The sequence below is a fragment of the Tursiops truncatus genome, chromosome 2 (genome assembly GCF_011762595.2).
Source record: "Tursiops truncatus isolate mTurTru1 chromosome 2, mTurTru1.mat.Y, whole genome shotgun sequence".
Classification (NCBI taxonomy): Eukaryota; Metazoa; Chordata; class Mammalia; order Artiodactyla; family Delphinidae; genus Tursiops; species Tursiops truncatus.
Window position 1 is genome coordinate 119027619 of NC_047035.1, and position 25508 is coordinate 119053126.

Genomic DNA, 25508 nt, shown 5'->3' on the forward strand with positions numbered 1-25508 from the left:
AAAGAAAAGTTAAAAAAAAAAAAAATGTCAAACCTCCTGCCCAGCCCCTGGGGCCCAGGGCTGGCTCCAGGTGGAGGGCCCCGTGGCAGGAACAGTGTCCTTGTGTGGCTCTACCCAGGATGACAGCCAACACACCCACCTCTACTGGCATCTAGACCCCTCCCCTGCCTCCTGCCCTCTTTATGTAAGCCTCACAGGGGAGCAGCTAAGACCTGAGCCAGATGGGTCAAAGGTATCTGGGGCCACACCTCTCCCGCAGGCCCAAGGCAGGATGGGGCGGGTCCCCACTGACGCCCAGCCCCACTGCATCATCACCTGGAACCAGGGGGCCCGGCAGCACTGGCTCCGACACCCATGATGCTTTAGCTGAAGGAGCACAGGGGATGCTGAGCTCTGTGCCTGCCAGCCCCGAGGAGGAAGGTGAGTGCCTGCGGCAGCCAGACCCTCGCGGCATGCAGTCCTCTCTAAGTCCTCGGTGGGGGCCTTCCAGTTGGGAGTCAGGAATCACAAGAGAGATTTCAGGGGCACTGATCTTTGAGGTGAGACAGGCAGGTCATGCAGACTAAAGAGCAGTGGGGGGCGTGGGGTCCACCGTGCAGGGGAATGGGGAAACCCGTGGGAAGCAGCGCTGCAGACTAGGTCACTGTTGAGAACTCCAGCCTGTGCAGAGGGACCAGCCTGTGTGGCCAGGACCGTGGGATTTGGAGGAGGCACTGCTCCTCTCCCTACTTGGGGTTTTTAGGATTTGGGAAAGTATTTGGGCAACGCCCTCCACTGAAAACATCCTGTGGCGTATAGGAGTAGGGTTCTCCCTTTGCCCCCAGAGCAGAGAGAGGTGAGAACCAGAACAAGAAACGGCGGTGTGGGGCCGGACGGTTGCCAATAGTGGGCAAGAGTCTTTGCAAAGCAGGAGGCCCAAGAATTTGATGTATTTGCTCATCCTGGTGACCGATTGATCCTGGGGACTAGAGAGCCCGGAGGCCGAAGGCAGCCACCTCCTGCAATGCTGCGTTGTTCCTGATGCGAATAGAGCATGTGGGCTTAGGAGGCGGTAAATTGCAGTCCGGTACCGAGGCTGGGAGCCAGTGAGTCGTGTCCAGAAAGGAGGGCAGGTGCCCCCTTAGCCCAGCCAGGCCACGAGGTGACTCACGCTGTGTCTCTATTGCAGGATGGTTTTGTGGTGCTGGACCTCTCTGGGGCTGATGCGGCTCTCCCGGGGAATGCTGGGACAAGCTCTCTGAGGTTCTCACTCTCTCCCCGGTGAGCTCGCAGGGTGTGGCCACCCCTCAGGGACCATGCCAGAGGCACTCCTGCTCAGGTCTGCCAGCTCCACCCTGAGGACCACGTAAGGAACAAAGATCCCACCCTCTTCCCACCTCCCGGCCCCCACGCTGTCTCCCAGCGAGAGTACCCAGGCTTGGAAGGGTGTCTGGACCCCCAGACTTGGATTGGGTCTTTTCACCCTTCTTAGTCACCATCCTAATCTCACCAAAGAATTTCTTCCTACTTATTCCCCAAAATATCCATGAGAGTTCACCAGTAAGGATAAGAGCTGTTGATCTACTAAGCACTTTACATGTATCCTCTTATCCTCACAACAGCCATAGGATTTAGGCAGAAAACCTAGGCTCAGAGAGGTACAGTGACTTGCCCAAGGTTGTACGGCGAGTAAAGTGACTTGAACAGGCCGACTCTGGTAAATCTCAACGCTCTATTATTTCAAGAAAGCATTTATTGAACACCTACTGCACACAGAGCAGAGGGTTGATTGGGAAGAAAGAGCCACAGAAATAAAGAGGAGATGGATCCCCATCCATGAGGGGTTCACATGGAGAACGAAGGCTCCCCTCGACTTACGTGTCACACGCATAGTGACAACTTGGGAACAATTAGATCCAATGAACATTTACTGAGCTCCAACTGCATGCCAGAGAGTACTTAGGGACAGAGGTCAGGGTTGAATCAGACATGACCCGTACTCTCAAGGAGCTTCCCAAGCCACGTGTGGCCTTCAAAGCCCAAACCTGAGTGTTTGAGGGCTACAAGGATGAGAGGTGTTGGGGATAATCCGGGAGGACTTCCTGGAGGAGCTGAAGGAAGCTTTTGGCAGGCTGTGTCTTTAAATGGTTCCCATCAGCTCTTCTGCCAAGATTGGAGGAGAAAGGAGAGCCAGTTCAGAGAGAGGAGAGTGCGGGCTCTCCCAGACTCCTCTGCCTGCCCCACACACATCACAATATGTCTGCTCATACATGCCCTTCAAGTGTTTTCTTGCTCCCTGTGCTACTGGGCAGGTGCTGAAGAAGTTTTTGCTTCTGTGAAAGTGAGTAAAGGCAAGATGCTCATAGTGTGTGTGTGTGTGTGTGTGTGTGTGTGTGTGTGTGTGTGTGTGTAGTGTGAGCTGGGGTTGAGAGCAATTCCCGTCCTCACCAGGGATACTTTTTGGATCTTCTTCCTCCTAGGAATGAGTAAAGCAGGGCAAGTCAGCCTCCTTGGGCCATTCTCCCACCATAACTGTCATTCTGCTGCTTAGGAACTTCCGCCTCTGGGACTGAGCCAAGTTCTGGAGCGCTGTATTCCAGGAGGAGTCTAAGATTCCAGAATGACGGGGATACCGTGTCAATCACCTTTGCCCGGCTCATCGTGTTGACTATAATAGTCGTACCTCACTTGCTGGGGTCATTTACCAGCCACTTGTTCCTTCTGGCATGGCAGCAAGAATTAGAAGGGGCCCAAAATACTTTTAAGGAGTCAAAACTGAAGGGATTGCTCCCCAAATCTCTTTTCTTTGAGGAAAACATTATAAATTTCACTTTGGAAGCCATCTCCTCTGAGTTAACTGACAATTCTAACAAGCTTGGATATTTTATTTCCTAGTCTGCTACCAAAAAAACCCTGTAAAGTAGGAGGGAGGTGAGTTGCTACAGGCCGGCACAGTGACAGTGGCAAGAAGCGACCACTAGTAATGCAGATGAGAATTAAAAACTAAAGACGACCATGGCCAACAAAGACGTGTGAGGCAGCAGCCACCTTGGGAAGGGGCAGATGGCCCTCGACGTGATGCAGTTTCGCTCATTTTTGTGTTACAAGCCAGACCTGTAGAGTTTGTTACTAGTATGACCTTGAGTGAAGTGAGCAGGAAAAAGTTATAGGGGGGTCCAGCAAATTCTGTTTCAGATGATGGACAAGGATACCCTTCCCCTAAGGGGACTAAACCTTGAAGGTTCAAACCAAGAGGAAGAGCATACTTTACTCATTTGGATAATTAGGTGGTTTTTTTTAAAATTAATTTATTTTAGTTTTGGCTGCGTTGGGTCTTCGTTGCTGTGCGGGCTTTCTCTAGTTGCGGCGATCAGGGGCTACTCTTTCTTGCGGTGCGCGGGCTTCTCATTGCGGTGGCTTCTCTTGCTGCGGAGCACGGGCTCTAGGCATGTGGGCTTCAGTAGTTGTGGCACGTGGGCACAGTAGTTGTGGCTCGTGGGCTCTAGAGCGCAGGCTCAGTAGTTGTGGTGCATGGGCTTAGTTGCTCCGCAGCATGTGGGATCTTCCCGGATCAGGGCTCGAACCCGTGTCCCCTGCATTGGCAGGCAGATTCTTAACCACTGCGCCACCCGGGAAACCCATTTAGCTATTTTAAAACCAGAACCAGTTTATGCAAATTTTATTAGGTGGCAGAAATGCTGCCTGTACCTTTTGATGGTGAGGATTTAAAAACAGGCTTGTTTGTGAGGAAGCAGTTAAGATGGTGGGAGATTACAGCCAGTGATGCCTTGGCTAATTTGGGGGTGGCTGCCCACAGCTGGTGATTTCAAAAGCTGATTGGCTTTAAGCACTTGGTTTACCCTGTGGGCAGCCCTATCTTTGGAGGACAGGGGCCGAGATAGAGCATGGATGTTACACCAAGTTCACAGTCCTCCCCCGGACTCTCAGTGTGGGACCCTCTGCCTAGTTATGTGCGTGTCCCCCCATTTGCCCTGTAATTGTCTGAGCCCAGAGTGCAGGAGTCATTTGATAACATTATAGTCTTCTTTGTCCCAAGGTGGAGGCAGCTTTTACTCAACAACCCAAGAGAGTAATGGCAGTAACCGATGATCCAAAGTCAGCAGGACAAGTCCCACGGTGTTCAGAACCCTCTGTTTCCCTCTGCCTGGCACAGCAGGCCTCACCCCAGAAGCATGCTTTGTCATCTTTTCAGTCCTTCCGGCAGCCTCCCTGGAGCAGGTCACCATAGCAACAGAAGAGCTGCTTCAGCCCCGTGGCCCAGCCTTGTTCACAAAGTTCCCAAGAAGGGGACCAGCTTGGCACCCCACTCATCCCCCTCCTCCTCACTGCCCTCCCTTCATAACCTCATGATGTCTTTTGCTTTAAAACCTATCTCAGGTTCTTAAACAGACTGGCACCAGGTGGGCCTGCATGGGTTTGCAAACTTAATTTGAACCTGCGGTACCAGCAAGGAGTAAGAACGAATGTGAGAAGCAGGTAACTGAGCAAGCTGCCTGGGGACTAGGTAGGGATGGGACCAGCCCCACCCTGACAGACAGGTGGGATTCCCTGAAGCCAGGGTCCTGCCCTCAGGGCTGCCAAGACCAGCTGCACAGGTTGCACACTGCACAACTCCAGTAGGCTCTGTTTACATACCCGATGACTGTGAAAGGTGTCCCCGGAGTTGAGTAATCCTGCTTGACCCTGAGGTGTATACTGAACCCCATCTGCTCATCCACCCAGGAGATTGAGGTCTGGCCAGTTGAACCCTGAGGAGGAATCATGTCAAGGAGCAGTGAGGCTGAGTTGATAATGGAGGCCCAGTAACCCCGTGGGCTGTGTTGACCAGAAGAGGAGATTCATTGTCCAGAGCCGCCAAGCCTGGGAGGCAAGGGGGATCTGGGCCAGGAGTGAAGACAGATGGCAAGAGCCCCAGATTTCCCTGGTCCTATGCCTGTTCTGTCCATCAGGTCATGGACATAGGGCACACTCACAGACACCGTTGCAGGGGAGAGGGCCTCACTTGGGGGCCTGCTTAGGACTCGTGAGAGCTGTAGGAGTGTCCTCAGCTCCACTCTGAGTTCCTAAGCATGGCTATTCCCAAAGCCTGAGGGCTGGTGGGTGTGGAGAGAAAGGGGGTGGGGGCACCTCCCAACCCTCAAAGTTTTCCTCCAGTGCCAGACCCCAAGCCTTTCTTTGTCCAGATGGGGACACTTGAGCCCAGAGAGAGGCATGCATTTGCCCAGAGTCTCACAGCAAATTAAAGCAGAGCAGGACTTGATTTTTCTTTCTACTGAGTCCTTAGAACCTGAAGGGGGAGGGTGGCATGGGGGTGAGGTTAACTCCTGCAACTACTAAGGTCTTGTCCCCTGACTCAGCCGGGAGGCAGAGATGCCATCATCACCCCCGGGGCTGCTGAGACGTGTTCCGGGCCAGCATCGGGAGCCCAGGCCAGTCTGCCATCTTCTAACAATTGTTTTCCCTCTCCCCTGCCAGCTCCCTGACTGACGGGCACACACTCTCCAAAGAGCCCCTAAGCCATGCTCTCAAGCTCTCGTCCCCAGTGAAGGTGAAAGATGCCCAGATGAATTCTCCAGGTGAGCCAGGTGGGAGGCTGCTGGGCAGAGCCGGGTGGTCCAGGGCAGGGATGGAGCTGTACTGGGTGTGCTGGAGGGGGTTGACGGGACACTAACGAAGCAAGCCAGGGGACCCACGCAGGACAGAACTTTGGGGGACTGGGAAGGCGGAAATCCTGATCTCCATGCCCACAGGGACCCCACCACGCCCCTACCCTCTTTGCCGCCATCAGGGCCAAACTTGATGGAAGGAAGAGGGAGGAAGTTTTTTTCTTCAAGAAGCTTGGGAAGGAGAGAGGTCAGAGGTAGAAAGACAGCTGGGGCCTCATCCGGGGCAAGCCGTTGCTGAAGGATGGGAGGAGGCCCAGATAAGCAAGGCCTTGGAGAGTCCAAGCGGGTTGACTGGGCCCAGGGGCAGGCTGGCCGGCCCGAGCTGGCAGAGATGTTTCTGGAAGCTTGGGAGGCCACATGCTCTTTCAAGGACGTTCACTGCCAGATAATTGCACCTTGTGAGAAACAGAGTTATCATTTACCCTGACGAGTCATCAAAATGATAATAACACAGCTTTTGTTCATTTTTATTGGCTGTACAACAATATTGTAGCAACAACAGACGTTTTAAAAAAAAATGCAAGGAATCGGTGCGTGGCACAGAGGGTCACTGCCTCCCGGGTTCAGTGCTGTCCTTGGGATGGTACATTGTTGCTGTCTTGTCGCTGGTCTGTGTCACGTCTCAGGGGTGAAGAGCTTCCTCTGAGGTGCTGGTTAGTTCAGTTGTGATTTGCCCAGCTTCAGGCTCCTCAGAGAAGGCAGGTGGTGATCCCGAGGCCACTCCAACTCCCTTGGGCGTTCGTTTGGGTGGGAGCTGGTCGGGGGAGATGACAAGCTGACTGTTGAACTGCTTGTGTATTTTTTTTTTTCTTTTGCGGTATGCGGGCCTCTCACTGTTGTGGCCTCTCCCGTTGCGGAGCACAGGCTCCGGACGCGCAGGCTCAGCGGCCATGGCTCACGGGCCCAGCCGCTCTGCGGCATGTGGGATCTTCCCGGACCGGGTCACTAACCCGTGTCCCCTGCATCGGCAGGCGGACTCTCAACCACTGCGCCACCAGGGAAGCCCTGGTTGTGTATTTCATAGAATGTTCTTCGATGTGGGTACATCCAGGGTCTTCCTCATGGCTAGACAGGGATTGTGGGTTTAGGGGAGTGGGTGGTAGCATTCAAAGTGGGACTAGCTGGGGAGGCCAGTTCCAAGGGTCCCCAAATGGGGCAATAAAGAGGCCAGTGAAGGCGGAGAGGACTGGAGCCTTTGTTCTGAAGACTTCCCTCAGAGTTTCTTCTGACTTGGCTTTCCCTGTCAGAGGGCAGGAACAGAGTTGGGACCTCTCTGCTCTGTCACTAGCACTGTCGTGGGCTGGAGGGCAGACAGCTGGGCCAAGGTCACCATGCCCATGGTCTGTGAGGAAGCTGAGACGTAAAAGGTGTAACAAGGGGAGACACCAGACCAGGCCTTCAGATACCCTGCTCCCCAGGCTGCCTGGTCCCTTGGAGATCAAACGCCAATCCCCTCACCGCGGCGGGGCTCGCTGCTGCCATCAGACAAGCTGCCCCTCTCCCAGGCTGGGTGTCTTGGGGTGGCCTCGGCAGGGATCTGGCCTGAGGTGTGCACTTTCCTGGAGTGGACTCTGCCTCTCTGCTCTTCCTTAGAGATGAAGAGGGACCTGGACCAAGGAAAGCATTGACCGATTTCTGAGGGGAAGGGTTTGAAAGGCACCGAGAGAGCCCAGGAGAGGGGCCAGCTGGGCCCAGGCAGCTGCCACACTCTCTTCCCGAGAGCCAGGGCAGCTTGCTGCGTCACCTCTGGCAGGTCCCATCAGCTTGCTCAGGCTTTCTTTCCTTGGACTGGATAATTCCTTCTCTGCAGCGCTTAAAGAGCAGCTGTCAGCACCCGGGGACTGTGCACAGCAAAGCCCTGGAGCTCAGAAGTCCTGACTGTGAGTGATGGCATTGGTGTTTTGCAACTCAAGGGGCAGGAAGGGAGCCAATGTGGTGCAAGTTCAGCGTCCCGTGGAGCATTCCGTGTCGGGAGTGTTTCCAAGGAGGAACAAGTAATCCGAGCCCCTTGGGCCTCAGTTGCTTAATCTTAGTTAGCATCCGGCAGCACTGCAGCAGCGGGGCACAGAGAACAGACAGGTTTCAAACAAGCGGGCAGGGAATCCCAGAGAGGGACCCATCAGAGAGGGCTGACAGCCAGGGGCCAGGCAAGGGCCGAGGGTGGGAAGGGGGCCACCAACTTTAAAGGAGGGGTGGGGAAGGAGGAGTCAACTGTAGGGGAGGCAGCAGAGCCATTCTGGTTTATCAGGACTTCGGGAACCTGGTAGGGACAGCCAGGCTGGGGGCGAACCTGGACTCTCCATCCTCTGCGCAGGGCTAGGCTGCTGGGGATACTGAGATGGACAGTACCCTGCCCTCAGAGCGCTCCTAGTCTGAGGGCAGACAGGCTCTGGGTGAAGGGCACACAGAGGCTGAGGAAGGAAGGCCTGCTACCTGGGAACTGGGTGATCAGGGTGCTTCCTGGATGAGGAGGACCTCTAGCTGGCCTCAGACGTTTAAGCTCCCTCTGGGCCTGGGCCCGAGCTGAGTGGTCTGCCCTTGGGAGTTTAGAATCTAGGGCTGGTGATAAGAAGAAGGGGACAATGTGGGAGGGGCTGAGGAGGCTTCTCAGCACCATTGCCCAAGGGACCCCAGGCACTGCCCAGGGCAGTGCCAGACCTCATTGGCTCCCACCAGCCTTCCCTGTGGGTCACACTCCTCCGAACCCCAACTCGTGTAGCCTCCAGGGTTTTGAAGGGTGGAGTGGGGGGAGCTCTGGAATGCAGCTGCAGTAAGATCCAGGTTCACCATGGCTTGAGTGCCCCCTGTGTGCTGGCCTGACCCTGGGGCTTATTTGCACGATTCCGCAGCAGCTCCAAGAGTCCTGGCTCCAGACTCTGTATGGGAGAGGATATTGGCGCAGCCACATGTGGGAAGGGGCCTCGAAGCTGCCATTTCCATAAAATTGAGGAAAGGCAACTATCTGTACCAAAGACTGTTTGGGGAGAGGGTCTTCAGCGGATTACAGTGGGTTAAATCGTTCTTCCCCACACATCTGAACCTTAATAAGAGCAACTTTTACTGAACATTTACCGTCTGCTATGCTCTGTGCTCAGGGATAAACTTTCATCTTTCATCTTCTCTTCATGGCAGCAGTGGGGTAGGCACTGTTATCATTCTCATGTGGTAGGGCAAACTGAGCTCAGACAAGTTCAGTGAGTTCTCAGAATGACACAGCTAGTAAGATGTGGAAGTCTTAACTGGCACGCTGCCTCTTTGGGACCGTTTAGGTGTGGTCCTCTCCCCTCCTGCATGCCCTGGCCAGCCCCTGCCTCCTAACTGCCAAGCTGCAGTCCCTCTGGAGAGCTCTTACAGGCTTGCCTGCAGGAATCAGAGTTCACCTGGGTCTCCTTGAGTTCCCAAGAAGCTGGAGGGTCCTCAAGCTCTGGTCCCCAGGCTGGGCTCTGAGCTGCCCAGATGGCTGTTCTCCCGGGGACAGCTCCACTGAGTTGGGCCACAGAGCAGCTGGGATCTGACCTCCACACAAAGGCAGCCTTGTGCTGGGCCTAGACATACATTTTTTTCTAGCCCTTTCTGGGTTAAGCGTGAACCCCAGCTGGATCAAGGCAATGTCAAGACCACAGGGAAGAGGAGGGGATCTAAGGCAAGCAGCAGCCGGTGATGGGGCTGGTGGAGGTGCTGGCCAGACCTGTTCCCTGCACTCACTCTCCCTAGGAAACTCTCACACCCACTGGGGAGTTTTGAGCTGGAGGTCAGGAGGCTGGGAGCTCAGCCCAGCTTGTTCACCAGGCCTCCCTCTGTCCCACGCTTCTACCCTTTCCCAAATGTTTCAAGGGCATGCGTGGTGTTTCGTCTGGAAGGAGACAGGTACTACCCTTGTCCTCAGGGAGCTCAGAGCCTGCAGCTGGGGGGCAGGGAGGGGCCCTGGGCACAGTGTGAGGCAGAGGATCGCTGTCGTTTCAGCTTCTGGTGGGAGTGGGGGTAGGGGAAGGTAGAACGACTTCCCAGAGGTCAGAGGAAATGGGAACAGGTGGTAATCTCAGCCACACCAGCTGAAAAAAGCAGAGCCTCTGGGGATCCTTGTAAAAACTCTTCCCTAATCAAAATGTCCAGTTCTGTCAAGCCACAGGCGTGCCAAGGGCTGGACAAACTGTTCTGGCCCAGGCAGGCCTTGACCCTAATCTCTCATCACGTCCTGAAGCCACCGTGGGCTCTTCCCCTCATATATCCCCAGAGTGCCTGGCTTGGGGCTAAGCAGGTTCCAAAGACCCGTAGCAAAGGGTCCCTGTATGAAGAGGGACACCCTGGTGCTCGTCCCAGACGAGGCTTTGCAGCAGGGGCTGCAGGATGCCGTGCCCTGAAGATAGACATCTGTCCCGGCCCTAGAACCACATTTACCCAGGATCAGTGTCTCCCTCCTTCTTCTTAATCAGCTTCATTCCGAGGCCATTCCCACAGGCTGCAGGAAACACCCCGGGCTTCTCCTCTCTGCTCTCCGTGTTTCTCCCTTTCCCAGCTAATTGAGAGTGACTTCCTCTGCTGTTCAGGAGCCTTTATTCCAGAGCCCCAGAGAACACAGCTCCCTGCCTGCCTCACCACTCCCAGCACAATGGGTGATTGTAAGACACAGGCCCGGGTCAGGCCAAGACGAGGTGGGGCAACATGAGAGAGAGAGCGGGAGACGAGACAGAGGCAGGACAAAGTGCACGCGGGGCCTTGGGACAGCCCGCCCCCAGCGCTCAGCGGACATTCTCCGGGTGTGTGCTTGGGGCTGTTGGCTGCAGGCTGCCTGCTAGCTGGGTTCTCTGTAGATCTCCCCATAGATCTAACCCTCGGATGCCGTTTGGAATCAGGGCTGGTTTGGATGTGGGGTGCCTTGCTGGGTGATAGGGACCTTGATTGGGTCCTGGGTATGTTTGGGCTGTTATCGCAGCAGTGAGATGGCTGGGCATGGGATAGACCTACGCCCCTGTTGAGTTTCGAGGTGAGGGGATGGGGACAAATTTAAGGGTCTGGCAACCTATCCCGATTTCTTACATTTCTGCTATCCTCCAAGGAATCACCTGCAAGTAGGCAGGCTGAGACGTACCAGAGCAGCCCTGGACCCACTCGTGATGCCTCCCTCCTGCTCAGTTCTGAGCAGCCTACTTTGTGGCAGAGGGTCAGGGGACTCAGGTACCACTCTCCTCTTCCGCCAACACCATCCCCAAAGGAATAGACCATGGACCCCCAAGCCTAAACCTCATTCACTGACCAGCCCCCTAGCCACTGGATGCAAGGCAGCTGCCAGTCAGAGGTCTTGTCCTAGTCAGTCCCAGCTCTGCCCCTAACTTGCTGTGACCTTGGCCATTCCTTCCCCCTCTGAGACTCAGTTTCTTCTCCCTCTGATGGTACTATGTGTAGGAATGCCCTGCCTCCACTGCTCAAGGTTGCCCTACCCCCCACCGCTCCCCCACCACTGAGGTCTCAGTCTATATCCCCGATGGGCATCACATGTTCAGTTTTATTTATTCTTTTGGCAAACATCTATTGCAAGTCCAGTGCTTGCATCACAAGTTCAGAGTCTAGTCAGAAAGGACGGAGAGAGATTTCTTGAGCACCCACCATGTGCTAAGCTTTTTAACAATATTACTTTGATGCAGATCTTTTTAGTTTTCTCTCTGCATTTTTATATGCACTTTTGTTTGTTCCCTTTTTTTCTATTGAGGGTATACTCTGGACATCTCCTTGTGTCATTAAATATTTTTTAAATACTATTTTGATGACTGCCTATGAATCCGTGATAGGGCTGTACCCTAATGAATTTATCATGTCCCCCTATTGGACACTGGGTTTTTTCCAATGATTTTGTTAATAGAAACAGAGCTGCTAAGATATCCATCTCCCTGTTCTCGCTCTGTGTGTCTCTGATTGTTTCCCATGGGTACTTTCTAGAAGTGTGATTGCTGTGTCAGAAGTTACTTCTTTTTTAATCCCTTTGATATTTATTGCTAAATCGCTCCCGGGAAAGTCATACCAATTCACACTTCCAAACGGCACAGCACCCTTGCCAACAGTGGGTGTTGTCTGTTTGTCTAATTCCATCTTTGCTACTTCATGTTCTTTGACTTTAGGAGAAACCCAGGTAGGTATGTAGGTAGGAAGGTAGGTAAGTAGGTAGGTACATAGGTAGATAGGTGAGTTCAGATGGCTTTAGTTGATGGAGGTTATCGTGAGGACAGGCAGGGAAGAAAGGAAGTTTAGAAAGTGTCCAGTGGGGATGGGAAGAAAGAGACCTCCGTGGTTCCCCACTTTGGTGACAACCACTGTTGCTCAGACCCAGCCCCTCTCTGCTGCACTGCCACTGCCTGCTTCTCTCTGCTCCCCACACTGTGCTAGGACTCCTACCACCCCTTGATCTCGGTGGATCTGTCATGATCTCTGCAAGTCACTGTCCAACTCTGCAAGAGAGAGGCTCTGAGTGGATCAGTCACTGCCCACAAGGAGCGCTCACTTCGGGGCAAGGCCCAGCACGGTGACCTCATGGCCCCTGTGCAGGGCATGGGGTTCTGGACTCATTGCTGTGGCCAGGGGAGCAGGGCCAATATCCAGTGCTTTGTGGGCAAAGAACCCCTTCTGACTGCTCTGCCCACCTTGCTGATAGGTAGGTCTTCTACCTCACTGTCCAGAGATTTCTCTTCCGAGAGAGATGAGATTAGGAGAGAGAATGGTGTGAGCAAAGGCCCAGAGGTGGGGATACATGGACATGAGAAGCGGGAGAGGACGAGGCACTGCAGGCACTGCTCACCTATCTTTGCTTCCATCGGTTCCTAAGCCTGAAGCCACTGAGCTGTGGTGGACTCAGGTCAGGAGGGCACTGAGAGGGGCTGGGTCTTGCCAGGCCCTACCTGGGGGCTCTCAAGCATACAGGACGGAGGTTCAGCCCGCCGTGGCCCACTTGGGCAGGCATCTGCTCTGGGGGCCCACCTCTCTCTGTACTTGGGCAGCAATGTGTCCTGCACCACCCTCATCCATCCTGGGGGGAAGGGAGGAGGGGAGAGAGGGAAAGGCCCAGGTCCCCTGGACACACCGTCATTCAATCCAGCCTCTGGGACTGGGATGGGACAGAGACTGACTTGTGCTTCCGCTAAGGCCCCCACCATGACCCCAGCATGGCCAACTGGAACTGTGTGGATTTGGGAGTCAGACTGTGGGTTGGGATCCCAGCTCTGCCAGCGGTGACTTAGCCTCTGTGAGTCTCACAGGATGGAAGGTTGTTAAACACGAGGTCATAGAACAAGGTGGCACGCAGCCCTCCTGGCACAAGTAGGGTGCTCAGTAAATGGGAGCTGTGCCCATTCTAATTCCTTCAAGGGAAGGAGAATGACTGGGCCTCTGGGAGGCCAAGGGCAGGGGCAGGCCCCTTCCCACCAAAGTCTTCCCTTCTGGCTAGTCTGGGGTTCAGACAGGTGAGCCTGTGCAGTAAATGTAGAGAGAAAGGGCTGGGCCAGAGCTGCACTGCCCGGTCACCCTTCCCGAAGGGCGTGGGTCCACCAGGGGCCAGGCCTCTCATCCCCGTCACAAAGCAGCTGGGCTAAGAAGAGACTGATCTCACGGACCAACTGCCTTTCCTTCCCTTGTCCATTCCTTCCTTCCTCCTTCTGAGAAGGATGTGAGATGCCTTAACCCCAAAGCGAAGGCACCATGAGATAAAAAACTAACACAGGGGAAAGGCAGAACCGTGTAGTTAGTGGGAGAGAAGAAATCAGGTGAAGGAACTCTGTCCAAAACGTCCAACAAAATTTTATGTGCTTTTTTCTTCAGATGCAGTAAACCCACTTCTAGAAATCTGTCCTTTGGAAAGCCTAAGGGCTAAAACCTGGAAATCATCTGAGTGTCTTTCAATGGGGAAGTGGTTGTGATATGTACATGATGATACGAAATTATGATGCGGCCAACGGAGCCGTATCAACACAGCCACACACACACACACACACACACACACACACACACACACACAATGAGAGAGATACATTAATGTCATGGAAGTTAAAAACGGATGACTTGGCTAATGGCTGTCTGAATGTAGGAGCCAACATTTAAAAATCAGATGATCACACGTAAACACCAGCTTTCAGGTAGCCCTCAGTTTCCTTTCCTCCTGGGCACCAAATCCTAGAGCCAAGGAGCAGCCACCCCTTTAGATGAAGCGTGTGCTCCCCCCACCCCACAGTCCCCACCACTCCATGTTGCCTCCCTGACACTGAGGCTGGGGTCGGGGCAGTGATCACTACCCTTGTATTGCAGCTTTCCTTAGTAAAACGTTGCACTATTCTCTGTCTTTATCAAAAAACAGAGAAACGAAAAGTGGACTACAAGGGCCACGTGTCTCAAGGAAAATGAGAGGGAGCCTATTTCTTTGTGAAAATGAAGACTGTGCCTCTGTGTTTCACATGCAAATTCTGGGGCACTTCATTCATTTATTGTTTACTCTTATATATTATTTATTATGATGTTGGTACATTACCTACCTATCCCCTATGGGCATTTTGGGTTTGCTACCCTTGAGTAATACAATAGTAACACGATTCTTTTTTTTTCCCTTTGGATAAAAAAACAACAGCAACAGAATTAAAATGAATTCCTTGTATGTATATCTGTATAAGCATGACATACACCAAATGTGAACAGTGGTTACTTAGACAGGCAGCATTAAGAAAGCCCTATCCCATTTTATATCATGTACTTCTAAATTGTTTTCTATTTCTTAGAACACATATGTATTGTTTTGTGATTTTTTAAAAAAGGTTATAACTTAAAAGATGATAAGTTAGAGTTAAAACTTTGGGCTGAGGGAAGCTTTCACAGCAGATTGTAAGCCTTACCTGTGATGATCTTGGCAAGCCTGGGGGAACAGGTAAATGGAGTGCGGCATGAGCATCTAGCAGTGCCCACAGGAGAAACGTGCCTTTTCTGGTCTAAGCACAAAGAGGAATCTGTTCCAGGGAAAGGAAGAGAGCTACCAGCTACTGGGAAGTGACTCTGCCAGGCTCTGGGCACGCAGGCCGGGCTACCTCACGGAATTCTTGTCCCAATTTGGGTGAGGAGGTTGTGTGTCAGCGTTCCATTCTTCCTCCCTTTTTTTTTTTTGGCTGTGCCACGCACCTTGTAGGATCTTAATTCCCCGAACAGGGACCGAGCCCAGGCCCTCAGCAGTGAAATTGCGGAGTCCTAACCACTGCACCACCAGGGAATTCCCCTTCCTCCCATTTCTAAAAGCAGTTTTATTGAAGTGTACTTTATATGCTATCGAATTTGCCCATTTTAAGTGTAACGATTTGTCACTTTTTCATTGAAAAAAGTCACTTTTTCTATGATTTTTAGCAAATTTTCAGTTGTACAAACATCACAGCAATCCAATTTTAGAACTTTTCCATCACCCCAAAAAGATCCTTGGTGTTCACTTGTAGTCACTCCCCATTCCCACCCCAAGCCTCAGGCAACCACTCATCTGCTCTCTATCATTTCTGCCTTTTCTGGACATTCCATGTAAATGGAATCAGACGATACATGGTCCTTTGCTTTTGGCTTCTTTCACCAAACATGTTTTTGAGTTTCATCCATGGTGTTGCCTGTATCAGTACTTTGTTCCTTTTTAGTGCTAAATAGTATTCCACTGTGTGGAGAGGTCACATTTAGTTTTCACTTACCAGTTGATGGACATTTGGTTGTTCCCGCTTTTTGACTACTATAAATAATGCTGCTATGAACATTCATGTACAAGTCTTTGTGGGGATATGTGTTTTCGTTTCTCTTGGGTAGATACCTAAGAGTGGAACTGCTGGGTTGTATAGTAGATTTATGTTCAATTTTTTTAAGAAACTGCTAAACTGGCTTCCAATATGGCCGCACCATTTTACATTCCCGCCACCTGTATGAGGGTTACAGTCTCTCCATAACCTCTCCAACCCTTTGCGTTTGACGATGATTAAAATGGAGCTAGGAGGAGAAAGACTTTCCTAGGTCACACAGCAGGGAGTGGCAGAATGGAATCGGAACCCAGGTCAACCTGACTCCACAGCCTGTGTCTTTGCCCTGGTCTGCTCATGTGAATGGACTTTCACCTTGTGCAGGGACTGGAGACCCTAAAGAGGTTGATCACTGGGATCTGCCAGGCTGGGGTCCCAGGATATGGGAAAGGGGCTTAGAGATGTCTGAGAAGTGATTGGAGAGGGGTCCTCAGTGGCCCTGGCTCACGCCTCCACCTGGGGATGTGGGTCTCAGCCTGGGGAGGTGGTGGACGCCAGCCAGCATGGTTCTGACTTCTGTCAGAACACAAGGCCTGGCACTGGGTGACCTTCTCTCTGCCCCAGCCCACATTCCCAGGCTGACATTCCCCTGCCTCAGACATTCCCTTCTTCTGCTTGGGCCAGAATATGTCCCCTTGTCCCCCATCCTTGGCCTCCATGGGAGGAAGGATGGGCTCTCCTGTCCCAGCCCCAGGATCTTTACCTCTTTCTGCCAACTTCAGGGTCCACATGAAACCTTAGAGTGTTGAACAGGAGAGACAAGGTCATCAGTCCATCTGCTGCCTCGGGGAAGGGCTGGTCACAGGACCCCTGTTGGTCCCGCCTCGAGATGGACATCCAAGGAGGTGGGACCTCTCCATCTCAGCATGGGTCTGGCTAGCAGGTGGCAGGGTAGCCCCTGTGGTCCTAGTCAGCCCTCACTCCCCCACCCTTGGGTCACCTTTTTAGAATGACCGCCATGGCCCCAAAAAGTGGCCTCATGGACAAAAGGATGTAGACCACCCATCCAAGCCTCCTTTGCAAATGATCTGGAGAACTTAGAAAAAGGAGGAAGAACAGAAGTGTGCATTTATTGAGCCCCAACTATATGCCAAGGCTTTTTCATTTTTTTGACCCTCATATCATCCATGAGAACTAAACCCTTACCTTTCCCCTGAGAAAACAGACTCAGGGTTCAACGGCTCACCTCACATCTCACATACTAAATGTTGAAGCTCTGTTCCCACCTACTGCACACAGTAAAAAAGGCTAGGTTGTGCCTGGGACACTGTCCCAAGTGTGAGCATTGGCCTCAGGCATACCTTTCCCACTGTGTGACCTTGGGGAAATGACTGAACCTCTCTGAGCTGCAGCTGCCCCATCTGTAAAATGGGGCTACCAGACCCATGTTGTGCAGACTAGATGAGATCCCCATGTGAGGCATTCGCATGGGGCCTGGCACTAGGCAAGAATGAGCAGAGATGGTTAGATTATTTCCTGGGACTGGGAAATTTTCCAGGCTAGTGATCAGAGCCTGCTGGTTTTCAGTCTCCTCTAACCCCTTGGAAGGGGCTATTTTTGATGCTTTGACCTTCTGTCAATTGGGTCTGTCCCCAAGCCATTCTCAGGAGGCAGAGGAAGGGTAGAAACCCCAAGGATCTGACAGTCCCACTCTTCTGGGGCAGCCGCAAATCCACTGCAGGCTGCCCACCCTCAGGGGGCAAATCCCAGCTGGCAGGAAAATGTCTCTAGGGTCCCCAAGGCCTCCTCCTCCCCTCCAGCTATTCTCTCTCCTCTTCCTTGCTGCACCCCTAGAGGCTTGCCCATCCTTCAAGGCTGTCAGACCTCCCCCTCCAGGGAGCCTCCTGGTATGTCTGCCAGCCCCCTTGGCCCAGTGCCCAAGGCATTGTTGGGAACAGAGGCCTGGGAGCTCTGCTTAAGGTAGGACCAAGGGTCCCCTGGGGACAACCCTGGGCTGGCACGATCCAAGCTGTGGTCTCCCGGACCCTGCAGAGGAGGCGCTGTGGACAACTCGGGCCGATGGACGCGTCCACCTGCGCATAGACCCCAGCTGCCCACAGACTCCCTACACTGTGCATCGGATGTTCTGCGAGGCTCTGGACAAGTACGGGGACCTCAGCGCTCTGGGCTTCAAGCGACAGGGCATGTGGGAGCACATCTCCTACAACCAATACTACCTGCTGGCCCGCAAAGCCGCCAAGGGCTTCCTAAAGGTGAGGGAGCCCCTCCAGGCACAGCCTCTCCCCTCCCCAGCCCTGCCTTCCAGCTCTGGTCCTCACAGGCCTCTTTCCGACGCCCCACTGGGCAAGCCCTTAGAAAGGATAACAGTAAAAACCAGCCCATTTATTGAGCTAATTGTCCACTCTGGCCTGGTGCTGAGGGTTTACGTTCACTGGGCCCTTGCCGTGTGCCAGGACGTGACATGAGCTTCTCGTTTTTTGTCCCATTCAAGGGGCCTGAGAAGCCTGGTGCACTGGGTTGAGGTCTGGGCTCCCCGGGAAGGCCCTGGGAGGGGCAGCAAGGGCTGTTGAGTGCCTCGTCCCCCAGGGCACTCTCTAATGAGGGAGCCTGGGAGGGTGGTCCCTCAGGTGGGCGGCAGGGTCCCTGCAGTTTGGAAGGGGGGCTTGGTGAGAATGAGAGGCTGACCCGGCCTGTCTGCCTTTGGCCTGGAGCTCGGCCTGGAGCGGGCCCACAGCGTGGCCATCCTCGGCTTCAACTCCCCGGAGTGGTTCTTCTCGGCAGTGGGCACAGTATTCGCAGGGTGAGTGGCTGAGGGAGGGGCCGGGTCTCCAGTGGGTTGGAGGTGGGCAGAGAGCGGAGAGAGGGTCGTTATCTCTTTTTAGGGGCCCCCAACCCCGTCCCCAACATCCCATCTCTTCCCCGGGGCCCTCCCCAGCACCACCTTTGTCCCTGCTCTGCCTAGGGCGACTGTGCTGAGCTGCCTGTCTGGGCCATGGGAGCTCTCTGGGCCTGGGGACTGTGGGTGTGTCGGGCAGGGGGTGGGGCCAAGGGGGTGGCCCACTGCACCTGCCCAGACACGCATCCTCCTGGGTCTCCTGCAGTGGCATCGTCACTGGCATCTACACAACCAGCTCCCCTGAAGCCTGCCGGTACATCGCCCATGACTGCCGTGCCAACATCATCGTGGTCGACACACAGAAGCAGCTGGAAAAGATCCTGAAGGTTTGGGGGAAAGGGACCAGGGCCATGGGGGTCAGGCTGGGCGTCCTCACAGACCTCCAGCTTACAAAGGGCTTTTCCACCCTCCCTGCCAGAATCCTCCATCATTCTCAACAGCAACCCGCCCCACCACACGCACACAGGCAGGGCAATGGCCGCCGACCCATTTGCCAGGTCTGAAAATTGAGGCCCAGAGTGTCCAAGGGACATACCCCACATCCCCCAGCCAGCCTGCTGTTCCCCATGGCTTTCCCTTCGGGGAAGGGTTGTGTGCCCTGAGGGTGGCTCAGGGCTCTGACACGTGAGCACCCAAGTCTGAGTCTCGATGGGGAGTGGGGGTGTGGGCTGCCACAGGGTGGGGCTTGGGCTAAGCCACAGCGAGTGCCGCAGGGTCTTCTGAAGACAGCAGGGCACTGGAGGGGCTCAACAGTGCCTCTTGGGGCAGCTGGGTCTTTTCTGGAGCATTGATGCCTCCTGATTCATTTAAGGTCCCTCCCTGATTGGCTCTGCCCCCGTGGGCACCACGCTGGCATGCAGTGGCCTGAGGGCACCTCTGGGCCCCAGCTACACCCAGTAGCCTGCAAGATCCTCCAAGGCTCCCTGCCTCTCAAAGGAGGCTCCCGGGTTGACTTGTTGGCTGGGCCCTAGTTCTGGAGATATCACCTGGACCTCAGCTCCCCACCTGTACCTGAGGGCAGGAGAAGTGGTCTCCAACCTCCTAGGACTGTGGGATCTGGATCGCAGGACGGGCCTTCCCTCAGCTTGCGTGAAGCCCTTTTCTGTCTCCACTCCTTTTGAACCCTGTTGTCAGGGTTCCCTCATTCTGAGGGCCTCCATTCTGTCTGATTTGGATAAATGCTTGAGATTGGGGGAGGAGATGTGGGTGCAGATAAAGTGGCCCAAAGTGAACGGCTCTGAGAGACTGAGGTGAACCCGAGCTGTCCTCAGCACCCCCTTTCGCCCTCCCCCTCCCCAAGCACTTGGGCCCTTCACTTCATAGAAAGGGGACAAATATTTAGAGAAGAGTGCACAGCAGGGGTGTCCCAGGCCCCCTAGGACTCATCGGGGCCCTGATTTCCTCAGGTTTGGAGCCGTCATAGATGCCAGAGCCCTCTGACCCAGGTGCCCCCAGGCCAGCTTTGCTTGAAGCCCCACCGGTTTAAGATTCCTTGAGAGCCTCAGCTACCAAGTAGCAATGGTGTTAGCTCTCGTCCTCAGCCTTACCCGAGGGAGTCACACACTCCTCAGCGTGGGCGCTCATGTCAGAACCCCAGAGTGGGGAGGGCAGTGGAGCTTTAAAAAGCCCCCCAATAGTTTTGCCCCATCCCTCAGGGAGACAACCGCTCTGCATAGATGGTTGATCTGATCCCAATGCCCTCTCCCTGCCCCATTTTACCACTGAAGAAACCGAGGCCCAGACCTACTGAATCAGAAATGTCCACCCTAGGTAATTATTTAAAATTCGTATTATGAAACTTTCCAGATAAACAAAAATAGAGAGAAGAGTGTAGTGGACCCTCATAGAGTGCTCATCCAGATTTAATCATCATCACTGTTTTTTGTCACACTCATTTCATCAGTTTACCTATTTTGCTGAAGTATTTGAAGGCAAATCTCTGACATCACAACATTTCACCCCCCGAATATTTCAATACCTCTAACATATATGACATTTTTCTTAATCACAAGTAACTTTATCACCTTTATTTACACAAGTCAAAGAATTCTTTCATATCATCTAATACCAGCAATGTGTTTTTACAGTTCGTTCATTTGAATCAAGATCTAAACCAGGCCCATGTGTTGCATTTGGTGGTGTCTCTTAAGAGTCTTTTAATTCAAAACAAAGGCCCCACCTTTTGTTTCCCGTACCATACAGCAGTGTGGTCCAGGACCAACGGCATCCCCCGGGAGCTTAGTTTCAGAACCCCCCCAGACCTACTGATTCCAAAACTCGGGGTATGGGGCCCACGCCTCCTGGTGATTCTGACACAGGCTTAAGTGTGAGAACCTCTGTCATTGACGTGCTGCAGAAACTAGGTTAGCCGTCCTGAGCTGTTGTTCAGCTTGTCCCTCTAACCTCTGCACTTCCTGTTAGATGGCAAGTGTTGATGCATTTCAGATTAGACAGTGATTGGCAGGAGCAACCCATAGGTGGCACTGTGTACTTCCCATGGCACAGCCTCAAGAGGCACGTGATGTCAGGTGGTACCTCGTAGTGAACTCTGAGTTTCATCCCTGGATTCCTGTGGTGGCTACCTGCTCATCCACTGTGACATTCCCCATCAGCCTTTCTCCACTGATGATCTTTGCCTGAATTAATTATTTCATGAGCCATGGGAAAATGTTTTCTAATTGATCAGCTGGGATTCTTCTCCAAAGGAAGAACTTTCTCTCATCACCTGGGACTCTTTGCTACCTGAAGCACCCCATTTGTACACAGCAGGTGTGGTAGACAGAATAACGATCTATGTTGGGGACTGTTCCACGCATATTTGAAAGAATGTGCATTCTGCAGTTGTTGGGTAGAATGTTCTATAAATGTTAATAATGTCAACTTGATTGATAGTGTTCTAATGTTGTTTAAGTCATCTATATCCCTGTTGATCTTCTGTCTACTTGTGCTAACAAATACTGAGAAAGGGAACGTTGAAATCTCCAGTTATTGTTGAGGATTATCTATTTATCCTTTTGGTTCTGTCTTTGCTTCGTGTATTTTGAAGCTCTGTCATGTATACACATATTTAGGTTGTTATGCCCTCTGGATGAATTAATCCCCTTATCATTAAGAAATGTCCCTCTTTATCTCTGGCAACTGTTCTTCCAAAGTTACTTTGTCTTAAATTAATATAGCCACTCCAGATTTCTTATGATCGACGTTTGCATGGTATATATGTTTGCATTGTTTCACTTTTAACCTACCTGTGTCCTTATATTTAAAGCAAGACTCTTATAGATAGCGTATAGCTGGGTCATGCCTTTTAATCCAGTCTGACAAAATTGTCTATAAAACTACCAGTTGGCTGTTTCGCATTTGTCCGATCCATTCTTTGATCCTTTTCTCCCCTTTCATGACTTCTTTTGGATGGAGTTTTCTGTTTTTATTTTGGTTTGTTTTTGAGTATTCCATTCTATCCATTGGTTTACTAGCTCTCCCTCTAGTGTTTGTTCTAGGGCTTACACTATGCAACTTTAACTCATCACAGTCTACTTTCAAATAATATTATAATATTGTACTACTTTACATATAATGTAGGAATCTTACAGCAGTGTACTTCCTTCTCTCTCCCATACTTTGTGCTGTTGTCATTTATACTTAAATTCTATGTGAGTTATAACTCCTGCAATGCAGTATTTTAAACCGTCAAGTATCATTCAAAGAAATTTTAAAGGAAGGAAAAAGTGTCTTTTTATTTACCCACGTATTTGCCATTTCTGGCACTCTTCATCCCTTTAAGTCGAACCCAAGTTTTCATCTGGTTCATCTTCCTTCCTCCTTAAGAATTTTCTTTCTTTTTTTTAATTTTACTTTTTTTATTGGGGTATAGTTGTTTTACAATGTTATGTTAGTTTCTACTGTACGGCGAAGTGGAGTTCCCTGTGCTATACAGCATGTTCTTATTAGTTATCTATTTTATACACATTAGCATATATATGTTAATCTTCAACATTTCTTGCAATACAAGTCTGAAGGCAATGCATTCTGTCAGCTTCTCTTTGTCTGAAAACTTGTTCATTTTTGCTTTCATTTTCTGAAAGATATTTTCATTTAGTTTGTAGTCCTAGGTTGACAGGGTTTCCTTTTTTTTCTTTCAGCTCTGTAAAGACTTCATCCCAGTGTTTTCTACTTTGCATAGCTTCTGATAAGAAGTCTATAATTTCTTATCTTTGTTCCTTTCCACATGGTGTATCTTGCTTTTCTGGCCGCTTTTAAGATTTTTTCCTTTGTCACTGGTTTTCAACAGTTGGATTATGTTGTGTCTTGGCGTGGTTTTTCTTTGTGATTATCCTGCTTGGGGTTCACCGGGAGTCTTGAATTGATGGATTTATAGTTTTAATCAAATTTGGAAATTTCTCAGACTTTTTTCAATTAACAAAAATATTTCTTGGAACTCCAATTACACATATGTTAGGCTTCTTAGTTTTCTCCTGCAGGTTAATTTTTTCCATTTTTTTTCTCTCTTTCAATTTCATTTTGAGACTTGTGTTTAATTAAGCCTTTCAGAGCAGGTTTAGATAGCCTTTCCTCTAAGGCTAATTTAGCCCCAGACCTAAGACCTGACCCTTCTGGGGTCTCTATTTCCAGAAGTCCCTCCACTCTGGCTGATGGAGACACAAACAGTTCTGGTCCCGTACATGCTCTTGTTTGTCTTCTAGCCCCAGTCCTTGATCTTCCTCCAGCATTTATTCTTCATCTAGTTTCACGGAGTTTCACCTATGCCTGTGCAGGTTGATAATCTGCCAAAGAATCAAGATGACCCCTAAAGAAATTTCTAGAACTCTTTCTCTGCATAGTTCTCTCCTGTCTGGTATTCTGTCCCACAAATTCTAGGCACCCCGGCTTTCCTGAATTCTGACCTCTGACACCTCAACTCAGTGAGATAACTGAGTTCTGGTTTCCCTCTACCCTTTCCTCTCTTCTCTCTTCTGCAGTCACACAGTCCCCTGTTGCACTCAGCCAGGCCCCAGGTTGTCTGGTTTTCCTTTAATAGAAGTCATTCCTTGCCCCCTGCTTATCCCACCTTGGCTGCTTCAAAGTTCTCATGATGGGGAACCATGCATGAAGGGTGGCAAGTGTCCTGCTGAGTGAAAGGTCAGAGCTGGGGACCAACAACCTTTGCCACAAGGTGCCTGTCAGGCTGACTAACACCTGGAGATGGGGGTCTTCTCAAGAGGTGACTTTTTAAAATGAAACCCCATTTATTTTTCCTGTCAATACAGATCTGGAAAAACCTGCCACACCTGAAGGCAGTAGTGATATTTCAAGAACCTCCTCCGACAAAGATGGCCAATGTGTACACGGTATGGGTAGAGGGCTCGTGTGGGGCAGGTGGGGTCTGTGTGAGCCTGCCCAGCTCACCTGGCCTGTCTGCACTTTCCCACCTGGCCGCAGATGGAGGAGTTCATGGATCTGGGGAATGAGGTGACTGAGGAGGCCCTGGACACCATCATCAATGCCCAGCAGCCTAACCAGTGCTGCGTGTTGGTCTACACGTCAGGCACCACTGGGAATCCCAAGGGCGTGATGCTGAGTCAAGACAATGTAGGACAGATGCCCAGATGGGTGGGGGTGGGCTATGGGTGGATCTGGGCAGTGGCCCTGCCCTAACAACTCCCAGGGAGTTTCCTTCAGTCTCTCAGCTCAGGGAGCTGGGATAAGTAGGACAACCCTTAAGTCTGTGGTACAGACTGAGCCCAGCAAAATGGTGGGGATTGGGAGGGGGAGGCCTGTCCCAGGGTGTTTCCTGCAGAGATGCCCAGGAGGGTGAACAACCTCTAGGGTGTTCAAAGAACACTCCAAAGAAATAGCCCAAGCCCACAGGGTGGCCACAGATGTGAACACTTCCAGGGCTGGCTTTGTAGACACTGCCAGGACCCATCTGCCTGTCCACCAGATCACATGGACAGCACATTACGGCAGCCAGGCTGGTGACATCCAACCCGCAGAAGTCCAACAGGAGGTGGTGGTCAGCTACCTGCCCCTCAGCCACATTGCTGCCCAGATCTATGACCTGTGGACAGGCATCCAGTGGGGGGCCCAGGTCTGCTTTGCTGAGACTGATGCCCTGAAGGTCAGTCTGCCTCTCTGCCTAAGTGGGTGTCCAAGTGTGTGTGCAAGGGCCTGCCCGAGTGTGTGCTTGTGTCTGTGGGCCCTGTGTGTGCATCATAAGCACGCCGGTTCCCCATGTGTTTAGCAGTCAGAATTCTTTCAACTGCAATTAGCACAGCCTGACTCAGATGATCAAACAAGAAGGGAAACTGATGATATTACATAAAGGAAAGTTGAGTCAGAGTGGTGTGTAGGTCCACAGTGCCATCTAGGATGGGCCACCCTCAGAGTAAGATCACAGGATGGTCACAGATGGCCACGGCCCTGCCCTGCATCCCAGCCTCATAAACTACACCTGTGCTTGGGATCCTTCTTTTAACCATGAGGAGAACGTCACCAGAGCCCCCTAGCAGACTTCCCCCTCCCCTACATTGGCTCAAATGTTGTCCCGTGTCCATTCATCAACCAGTCACTGCTTAAGGGAATGGGATTACCATGTTTGAGTTAGACTAATAAAAAGTCACTGCCCCCAGGACTGGGAGGGGACTAAGGTACTTCTGAAGCATCTGGCCACCCTGGTACCTGAGCTACATCAAGGTTCTTTTAGCAAAGAAGAGCAGTGAGTAGATGGCTGTTGAGTCGTAGCCGACAGTATGTGACATGAGTTGCATGCGGTGTGTGCGTACACCTGTGTGAGCTACTGTATACAGGATGCCTGCGTGTGTGCACGCTGCCTCTGGTGACAGGGGCCTCCTGGCTCCCGGCCGGCTCTGAACCACAGCCCTGTCTCTTGCTGGCTGTGAACAGGGGAGCCTGGTGAACACGCTGAGGGAAGTGGAGCCCACGTCCCACATGGGGGTGCCGCGGGTGTGGGAGAAGATCATGGAGCGGATCCAGGAGGTGGCGGCTCAGTCTGGCTTCATCCGGCGCAAGATGCTGCTGTGGGCCATGTCGGTGACCTTGGAGCAGAACCTCACCTGCCCGAGCAGGTAGAGAGGGCCAGGGGGCAGGAGGCCTGGGGAGGCAGCAGGGCTGGGTCATAACCCCAGGACACAACCTAGGATCTGATAGGCCAGGTTTGTCCAGGCCCCATTGGCCAGGCTT

General features: G+C 52.1%; 1 protein-coding gene across 2 annotated transcripts in view; it reads left to right on the forward strand.

The window, feature by feature from the left end:
* Positions 1–319: 319 nt before the first annotated feature.
* ACSBG1 (acyl-CoA synthetase bubblegum family member 1) overlaps positions 320–25508 on the forward strand; it is a 30760-nt gene continuing 5571 nt past the window's right edge. The window contains exons 1-10 of one of the 2 annotated variants that reach the window (XM_033852047.2): positions 320–420; positions 1169–1345; positions 5476–5576; positions 17447–17667; positions 18127–18215; positions 18517–18637; positions 23576–23656; positions 23748–23897; positions 24250–24426; positions 25212–25393. In XM_033852047.2, the coding sequence (XP_033707938.2) occupies positions 1296–1345; positions 5476–5576; positions 17447–17667; positions 18127–18215; positions 18517–18637; positions 23576–23656; positions 23748–23897; positions 24250–24426; positions 25212–25393 (1172 nt within the window). In that variant the 5' untranslated portion in view covers positions 320–420; positions 1169–1295. Of the gene's footprint in view, positions 421–1168; positions 1346–3206; positions 4477–5475; positions 5577–17446; positions 17668–18126; positions 18216–18516; positions 18638–23575; positions 23657–23747; positions 23898–24249; positions 24427–25211; positions 25394–25508 lie in introns of those variants that run through there. The other variant, XM_073801317.1, reaches the window with a different exon arrangement.